The following is a 10,046-nucleotide window of genomic DNA, read 5'->3' on the forward strand; positions in this document are numbered from 1 at the left end:
TGAGAGCACCTGAACGGTCTCTCATCAGTGTGAACACGTTGATGCAAGATCAGGTCCTGGTAACTTTTATAGCACTTCCCGCAGACTGAGCATGTAAACTGTCTCTGGTCTGAGTGAACCAGCTGATGTCTCAGTAGGTGGAATGACCTAGTGAATCCCTTCCTACACTCAGAGCAGGTGTACGGTCTCTCCCCAGTGTGATCTCGCTGGTGTGTCAGCAGGTTGGTTGAAGTAATGAATCCCATCCCACGCTCAGAGCAGGTGAACGATCTCTCCCCGGTGTGAACTCTCTGGTGTGTCAGCAGGTTGGTTGAACTAATAAATCCCTTCCCACACTCGGAGCAGGTGAATGGTCTCTCCCCAGTGTGAACTCGCTGCTGTGTCAGCAGAGTGGATGACTGAGTAAATCCCTTCCCACACTCAGGGCAGGTGAATGGCTTCTCCCCAGTGTGAGTGCGTCGATGAGTTTCCAGGTCAGACGGGTAATTGAATCCCTTCCCACAGTCCCCGCACTTACACGGTTTCTCCCCAGCGTGAGCAGCACTTTCTGCTTCCATGTTCAAAGGCTGATAGTATTCAGGTCCTGATGAATCGAATGACTCTCTCAGGTCTTGGTGTGAGTTTCCCGACAGCAAACCTTCCCCTTCTAATACCCTGTGAAATTGATTTAAAACAGAAAAAAGGGAGTGAGAGAGAACCCACAGAAACACAAAGGCAGGTTGTGAAATTGAGCTGAATGAATCTGGGAATTTGTGGGGCCAGCACGAGGAAAAAGTGACATGAAAACTGCTGGATTGTCATAAAAACCCAACTGGTTCACTAATGTCCTTCAGGGAAGGTACCTGCCACCCGGTCTGGGCCTACACAAGATTCGGGCTTCCAGGAGAGGAGGGAGAAAGAGCGAGAGGGAAGTGAGAGATGCAGGAGAACCCTGACAGAATCTCCCAAACCTTCAACCTCCACCCCCTAGAAGGACCAGGGTAGCAGGTGTATGCGAACATCATCACCTCCAAGTTCCCCTCCAAGTCACACACCGTCCTGACTTGTCTGACATCCAGTACTGGATGAGCAGAAAATTACTCCTTTAAATAATGGGAAGATTGAAGCCGTTGTCTTCAGTCGCCACTACAAACTCCACTCCCCAGACACTGACTCTGCACCTCTCACTGACAACTGTCTGAGGCTGAAACAGACTGTTCACAACCATAGTGAAATATTTCACCCCAAGATGAGCTTCCAACCACATATCCACATCTTCACCAAGACCGCCTATTTCCACCTCAGTAACATCGCCCGACTCCAGCCCAGTCTCATCTCATCTGCTGCTGAAACTCTCATCCATTCCTTTGTTACCTCTGGACTTAACCATCCTAACGCACTCCCGGCCGGCCTCCCACATTCAACCTCCCTGTAATCTTGAGGTGATCCAAAACTCTGCTGCCCATATGCTTACTTGCACCAAGTTTTGTTCACCCATCACTCCTGTGTTCACTGACCTACACAGGCTCAGACAAATCTGTTAGAATTCTTTGAGGAGGTAACGAGTAGGTTAGACAAAGGAGAGCCAATGGATATTATCTGCTTGGACTTCCAGAAGGCCTTTGACAAGGTGCCGCACAGGAGGCTGCTCAGTAAGATAAGAGCCCATGGTTTTAGAGGCAAGGTACTAGCATGGATAGAAGATTGGCTGTCTGGCAGGAGGCAGAGAGTGGGGATAAGGGGGTCCTTCTCAGGATGGTGGCTGGTGACTAGTAAAGTTCCACAGGGGTCAGTGTTGGGATCACAACTTTTCACTTTATACATTAATGATCTGGATGAAGGAACTGAGGGTATCCTGGCTAAGTTTGCAGATGATACAAAGATAGGTGGAGGGACAGGTAGTATTGAGGAAGTGGGGAGGCTGCAGAAGGATTTGGACAGGTTAGGAGAATGGGCAAAGAAGTGGCAGATGGAATACAACATGGGGTAGTGTGAGTTTATGCACTTTGGTAGGAAGAATAGAGGCATAGACTATTTTCTAAATGGGGAGAGAATTCAGAAATCAAGAGTGCAAAGGGACTTGGGAGTCCTAGTCCAGGATTCTCTTAAGGTTAACTTGCAGGTTGAGTCGGTAGTTAGGAAGGCAAATGCAATGTTGGCATTTATTTCGAGAGGACTAGAATATAAAAGCAGGGATGTGCTGCTGAGGCTTTATAAGGCTCTGGTCAGACCACATTTAGAATATTGTGAGCAATTTTGGGCCCCGTATCTCAGGAAGGATGTGCTGGCCCTGGAGAGGGTCCAGAGGAGGTTCCCGAGAACGATCCCAGGAATGAAAGGCTTAACATATGAGGAATGTTTGAGGACTCTGGGTCTATACTCGATGGAGTTTAGAAGGATGAGGGGGGATCTGATTGAAACTTACAGAATACTGAAAGGCCTGGATAGAGTGGAACATGGGGAAGATGTTCCCATTAGTAGGAGAGACTCGGACCCGAGGGCACAGCCTCAGAGTAAAGGGAAGACCTTTTAGAACAGAGATGAGGAGAAACTTCTTTAGCCAGAGAGTGGTGAATCTATGGAATTCATTGCCACAGAAGGCTGTGGAGGCCAGGTCATTGAGTGTACTTAAGACCGAGATAGATAGGTTCTTGATTGGTAAGGGGATCAAAGGTTATGAGGAGAATGGGGTTGAAAAACTTATCAGCCATGATTGAATGGCGGAGCAGACTCGATGGGCCGAATGGCCTAATTCCTGCTCCTATGTCTTATGGTCTTATGGTCTTATGGCTCCGGGTTAAGGAGAACCTAAATTATAAAATTCTCATCCTTATTTTAAAGGCTGTGTTTGCTGCCGTTGTGCAAGCGCAGTTGTTCTGTTTTACTCTGTCTTCATAGGGTTAATCTCTCGTCCTCCTCAGACTCAAGTCACCACTGCAGACTCACCACGAGGAAACTGAGACTGTCCTGGTTACAGTGTCCATCAATCAACCAATTCAGAACTCAGTCAACAGCAGAGAGCTTTGATTGTACATTCCTAATCTCTAATGCTTTTTATAAACGCATACGGTTCTTTGAAATGCCTTGGAAAGTTTTATTACGTTAAAGGTGCCATATTAGCACAAATTGCTGTTGTTGATTTGGACAGATATCACTGTTCCTTCATTATCGCTGGGTGAATAATCTGTAACTCCTTACCCAACAGCATGTGGGAGTACCTTCACCACACGAACTGCAGCGGTTCAAGAAGGTCAAACATCATTTTCTCCACAGGCAACTGGGGATTGGCAATACTTGCTGGTCTTGTTAGTGAAAGGGCAGGGGAGTGGGACTAGCTGACTTGCTCTTGCAGAGAGCCAGCATGTGCACAATGGGATAAATGGCCTCCGTCTGTACTGTAATCATTCAATGATTCTATGACTTGATGAAAAAGGACCTACACTGGAGGCCAGGGACCAACTTCTGGTAACCAACACCCACCCTGATACAAACCAGCTCTTAATTGGTCCGTCTGTGTTTGTAGACTCGGTTCTGTGACCAACGCCTGCAATAAAATAATAGCAAAATACTGCAGCTGCTGGAAATCTGAAATAAAAAAAAAGAAAACGCTGGAAATACTCAGCAAATCAGGCAGGATCTGTGGAGAGAGAAACAGAGTTAATATTTCAGGGTGTGCAGAATGGATTACAGGGAATAAAAATGGTGCAGAATTTGATGGTCAATATAAGCTCAGAAGTGGAAGAGAAATGGACTATAGCGCAGGAAAAACAATTCCTGACTGTGAAAGATACTGTGGGAAGATAAAGCTGGTAAGACAGCAGCACATGGTCGGGGGATGGGCAGCAGTGGAAACCTTATTTGGACACAATCAGCAGAAGTAAAAGTTAAATGCTAAACACAGCTAAAATGCACCCAGTATTAGAGACAGAGAAAGTTAGACAATGACAGAGAGGTGATCAGGGATGGCAGAGGTGAAACAGAGCAAAAGATGGACATGGATTCAGATCCACAGGAAAGGAGCCACACTAGCCCCAGAGCGATGGAACCTCTAAAAGATAACAGAGCAGAGAACTAAAAGCTCCAAATTGTAGATGAATAGTCAAAAATACTCAACTCTGAAACAATTTCAGTTTTCGACTTTAAAATCTCCTGCAGCTGAAAAGATATCAGAAGCACTGGAGTCAGAGAAAAATCTCCCAGTGGAGGAAATACCCGGGGAGCAGGATGATGTCACCGTGTAATTGTCGATGTGTGATGATGTCACCGTGTAATTGTTGATGTGTGATGATGTCACGCACACAGACCCAGAACATTTGGGTTTGTACAAACCAGTGATCACCACACATTATGAAGGATGGGAGGGTCCTTGAGAGGGGGCAGAGGAGATTTACCAGAATGGGTCAAGGGATGAAGGATTTTAGTTGCAAGGTTAGGTTGGAGAAACTGGGATTGTTCTCCTTGGAGTAAAGTAGATTGAGGGGAGATTTAACAAAAGGTGTACAAAATTATGAAAGGTTTACATAAAGTAGTTAAAGAAAAGTTGTTCACAGTAGCAGATCATGAAAGGATTATGGGTCACAGATTTAAGATTTTGGGTAAGATGTACAGGAGGGATGTGAGAAAGAAATGTTTTCACAGTGAGTGGTAATGACCTGGATCTCAATGCTTACACTCAGAGGCCGATAGAATCCAGTTCCTGAATTTCTATTCTGGACTGACAGTGACAGGTTTGGGAAATGGTTTGTACAGAGCATTAAAAAAGGAGGATCCAGGTCCTGATGAATTGAGTGACTCTGTCAGATCTCACCCGTCTGTAAATGTTCCCCTTCTAACCCCCTGTAAAAGGAGTTTCCAAAATCCATCCCTGTCAGTCCAGGCTAGAATTGCACAACATTCTCTCCTCCTGCTACCGGGACCAGGAGGACCGCGCATGCGCACTGCTGCACTTTGCCCCCTATAAAGATGGCGGCCGTTACCCCGGGCCTGGCGAAGGGAGAAATCCAGGTTTTCCCGGCCCGTTCTCTGCAAACACAAGACCGGTACCTTGTTATTTGGGGTTTGCGGCCTGCACTGTGTCTTTATGAAACCTCCCTGTCCACTCGGCTGGCTTCATTCCTCCTCACACACCCACTCACTCTGTTAGTTTGCTCCATTCGACATTCTCTCACCCACACTGAGCAGCTTCAGTCACAGACCAGTATTGCGCATGCTCATGAAACGGGCAGCACTGCACATGCTCCAAGCACACACCCTAATACGCATGTGTAGGAAGCTCCTGTTGTGAGGATAGGGCACATTCTGGCCCCTGTTAAAGGCTGGGTAACCATTGAGAGGTCGTTTTTTTAAATAGAAAATTATGTTTTGTGATCCGATGATGAACGCATCCTGGCTAAGTTTGCAGATGATACAAAGATAGGTGGAGGGACACGTAGTATTGAGGAAGCGGGGAGGCTGCAGAAGGATTTGGACAGGTTAAGAGAATGGGCAAAGAAGTGGCAGATGGAATACAATGTGGGGAAGTGTGAGGTCATGCACTTTGGTAGGAAGAATAGAGGCATAGACTATTTTCTAAATGGGGAGAGAATTCAGAAATCAAGAGTGCAAAGGGACTTAGGAGTCCTAGTCCAGGATTCTCTTAAGGTTAACTTGCAGGTTGAGTCGGTAGTTAGGAAGGCAAATGCAATGTTGGCACTTATTTCGAGAGGACTAGAATATAAAAGCAGGGATGTGCTGCTGAGGCTTTATAAGGCTCTGGTCAGACCACATTTAGAATATTGTGAGCAATTTTGGGCCCCGTATCTCAGGAAGGATGTGCTGGCCCTGGAGAGGGTCCAGAGGAGGTTCCCGAGAACGATCCCAGGAATGAAAGGCTTAACATATGAGGAATGTTTGAGGACTCTGGGTCTATACTCGATGGAGTTTAGAAGGATGAGGGGGGATCTGATTGAAACTTACAGAATACTGAAAGGCCTGGATAGAGTGGACATGGGGAAGATGTTCCCATTAGTAGGAGAGACTCGGACCCGAGGGCACAGCCTCAGAGTAAAGGGAAGACCTTTTAGAACAGAGATGAGGAGAAACTTCTTTAGCCAGAGAGTGGTGAATCTATGGAATTCATTGCCACAGAAGGCTGTGGAGGCCAGGTCATTGAGTGTATTTAAGACCGAGATAGATAGGTTCTTGATTGGTAAGGGGATCAAAGGTTACGGGGAGAAGGCAGGAGAATGGGGTTGAAAAACTTATGAATGGCAGAGCAGACTCGATGGGCCGAATGGCCTAATTTCTGCTCCTATGTCTTATGGTCTTAAGGCTCCGGGTTAAGGAGAACCCAAATTATAAAATTGTCATCCTTATTTTAAAGGCTGTTTGCTGCCATTGTCCAAGCGCAGTTGTTCTGTTTTACTCTGTCTTCATAGGGTTAATCTCTCGTCCTCCACAGACTCAAGCCACCACTGCAGACTCACCGCGAGGAAACTGAGACTGACCTGGTTACAGTGTCCATCAACCAGCCAATTGAGAACTCAGTCAACAGCAGAGAGCTTTGATTGTACATTTCTAATCACTAATGCTTTTTATAAATGCATACTGTTCTTTGAAATGCCTTGGAAAGTTTTATTACGTTAAAGGTGCTATATAAACACAAATTGCTGTTGTTGATTTGGACATATATCACTGTTCCTTCATTATCGCTGGGTGAATAACCTGTAACTCCTTACCTAACAGCATTGTGGGAGCACCTTCACCACACGGACTGCAGCGGTTCAAGAAGGTCAAACATCATCTTCTCCACAGGCAACTGGGGATTGGAAATATTTGCTGGTCGTGTTAGTGAAAGGGCAGGGGAGTGGGACTAGCTGACTTGCTCTTGCAGAGAACCTGCATGGGCACAATGAGCTGAATAGCCTCTGTCTGTATGGTAATCATTCAATGATTCTATGACTTGATGAAAAAGGACCTACACCGGAGGCCAGGGACCAACTTCTGTAACCAACACCCACCCTGATACAAACCGGCTCTAAATTGGTCCATCTGTGTTTCTAGACTCGGTTCTGTGAGCAACGCCTGCAATAAGATAATAGCAAAATACTGCAGCTGCTGGAAATCTGAAATAAAAAGAGAAAATGCTGGAAACACTCAGCAGATCAGGCAGTATCTATGGAGAGAGAAACAGAGTTAATATTTCAGGGTGTGCAGAATGGATTACAGGGAATAAAAATGATGCAGAATTTGATGGTCAATATAAGCTCAGAAGTGGATTATAGCACAGGAAAAACAATTCCTGACTGTGAAAGATACTGTGGGAAGATAAAGCTGGTAAGACAGCAGCGCATGGTCTGGGGATGGGCAGTGGAGGAAACCTTATTTGGACACAATCTGCAGAAGTAACAGTTAAATGCTAAACGCAGCTAAAGTGCACCCAGTATTAGAGACAGAGGAAGTTAGACAATGGCAGAGAGGTGATCAGGGAAGGCAGAGGTGAAACAGAGCAAAAGATGGACATGGATTCAGATCCACAGTAAAGGAGCCACACTAGCCCCAGAGCGATGGAACCACTAAAAGATAACAGAGCAGGGAACTAAAAGCTCCAAATCGTAGATGAATGGTCAAAAATGCTCAAACCTGAAACAATTTCAGTTTTCAACTTTAAAATCTCCTGCTGGAGCCTGCAGCTGGAAAGATATCAGAAGCACTGGAGTCAGAGAAAAATCCCCCAGTTGAGGAAATACCCGGGGAGTGGGGTGATGTCACCGTGTAATTGTCAATATGTAATGATGTCACAGTGTAATTGTCGATGTGTGATGATGTCACAGTGTAATTGTCAATGTGTGATGATGTCACACACACGAACACGGAACATCTGGGTCTGTGCAAACCAGTGATCACCACACATTATGAAGGATGGGAGGGTCCTTGAGAGAGGGCAGATGAGATTTACCAGAATGGGTCGAGGGATGAGGGATTTTAGTTGCAAGGTTAGGTTGAAGAAACTGGGATTGTTCTCCTTGGAGCAAAGTAGATTGAGGGAAGTTTTAACAAAAGGTGCACAAAATTATGAAAGGTTTACATAAAGTAGTTAAAGAAAAGCTGTTCACAGTAGCAGATCATGAAAGGATTATGGGTCACAGATTTAAGATTTTGGGTAAGATGTACAGGAGGGATGTGAGAAAGAAATGTTTGCACAGCGAGTGGTAATGACCTGGAACTCAATGCTTACACTCAGAGGCCGATAGAATCCAGGTCCTGAATTTCTATCCTGGACTGAGTATGGCAGGTTTGGGAAACGGTTCATACAGAGCATTAAAAAAGGAGGATCCAGGTCCTGATGAATTGAGTGACTCTGTCAGATCTCAACCGTCTGTAAATGTTTCCCTTCTAACCCCCTGTAAAAGGAGTTTCCAAAATCCATCCCTGTCAGTCCAGGATAGAAATGCACAACATTCTCTCCTCCTGCTATCTGGCCCAGGATGATCGCGCATGCGCCCCGCTGCACATTGCCCCCTATAAAGATGGCGGCCGTTAGCCCGGGCCTGGCGAAGGGGGAATCCAGATTTTTTCGGCCCGTTCTCTGCAAACACAAGACCGGTACCTTGTTATTTGGGGTCTGCGGCCTGCACTGTGTCTTTATGAAGCCTCCCTGCCCACTCCGCTGGTTCCATTCCTCCTCACACACCCACTAACTCTGTTAGTTTGCTCCACTCGACATTCTCTCACCCGCTCTGAGCAGCTTCAGTCACAGACCAGCACTGCGCATGCTCATGAAACGGACCGCAATGCGCATGCTTCAAGCCCACACCCTAATACGCATGTGTAGGGAGCTCCTGTTGTGAGGATAGGGCACATTCTGGCCCCTGTTGAACGCTGGGTAACCAAGCTGCCATTAAGAGGTCGTTTTTTTGAATAGAAAATTATGTTTTGTCATCCGATGATGAACGAAGCCCAAGACCAAAATATAAAATTATTCAGTCAATTGGTATGACAAACAAACTGCATGGGTACTCTGCCATAATACTGTCCCGGGTGTAAATAACTGCAGTAAAACTACCTACATTTAGATGTGAACTCACTGGAGTCTCAGTCGGTGGTGTGAACAAGTATTTTTTCTTCCCATATACAGAACATTTAAACTCCGTCTTGTCAGTAGGAACATGACAATTCAGCCGGTGAACAATCCTTTCACAATGTCATTTTACCCCTAAGTTCCAGGACCATTGTGCGTGGATTTGGGAGGTAAGCATGATTTTGGAGACGGAAGACTGGTCGGAGATTGGATGCGAATTGCAAGGATGTCGGGGTCAAGGATGTACTCGTGGGAGGGAGGGAAGCAGGAGAGGCAGCTGATCTCAATTGTCTCAATATTCTCAAGATTGTCTCAATCTTAGTGACAAATAAGCTCCATGAGCTCTTCACACTTGTTGGAGGTGTGGATGCAGGAGACAAGGGAGAGGGAGAGTACGAAACAAGGACTAACTTGTGTTAGAGATGTTTTTAAAAATTCAACATCCTCACAGAATGTTGATTTATTTGACCTTTATCCAGAATATTAACCTTATAACTGGGCTGGAGTTTATTAACATCAGCTGAAACAGACCCCAATGGGTATAGTTCATTCTTCTACATTATTAACAGCAAAATCCAATCACTGTAGTTCACTGTGAACTCGTTGATGTCTCGGCAGGTGGGATGACTGAATGTATATCTTCCCACACTCGGTGCAGGTGTACAGCATCTCCCCAGTATGAGAGCGCTTGTGCAGAGAGGTGAGATGATTGCCTGAATCCAGTCCTATAAAGAAGGCATCTGAACGGTCGCTCATCAGTATGAATACATTGCTGGCGGATCAGTTCCTGAGAACTTGTAAAGCACTTCCCACAGTCTTGAAATTTAAAAGCTCTCTTTGATGTGCAATCAGGTTGGATAAATTAATGAATCTCTTTCCACACAGCACAGATGAATGGCCTCTCCCCAGTGTGTCGGCAGGTGGGATAACGGAGTGAATCCCTTCTGACACTTTAAGCAGGTCAATGGCCTCTCCCCAGTGTGAACGCTCTGATGAGTTTCCAATTTCG

The 10,046-nt window shown here is 45.8% G+C and overlaps 1 protein-coding gene across 1 annotated transcript; it reads right to left on the minus strand.

The window, feature by feature from the left end:
• Window positions 1–9: 9 nt before the first annotated feature.
• On the minus strand, window positions 10–9,793 carry LOC144677039 (uncharacterized; the record flags this gene model as incomplete). Its single annotated transcript, XM_078537309.1, has 2 exons — window positions 9,621–9,793; window positions 10–654 (listed from the first exon to the last, which is right to left on the minus strand). Coding segments are annotated over exons 1-2 (818 nt in total), but the record flags the coding sequence as incomplete, so codon positions are not given.
• Window positions 9,794–10,046: the final 253 nt, after the last annotated feature.

Source organism: Cetorhinus maximus, unplaced genomic scaffold (genome assembly GCF_964194155.1).
Source record: "Cetorhinus maximus unplaced genomic scaffold, sCetMax3.hap1.1 HAP1_SCAFFOLD_2172, whole genome shotgun sequence".
NCBI lineage: Eukaryota > Metazoa > Chordata > Chondrichthyes > Lamniformes > Cetorhinidae > Cetorhinus > Cetorhinus maximus.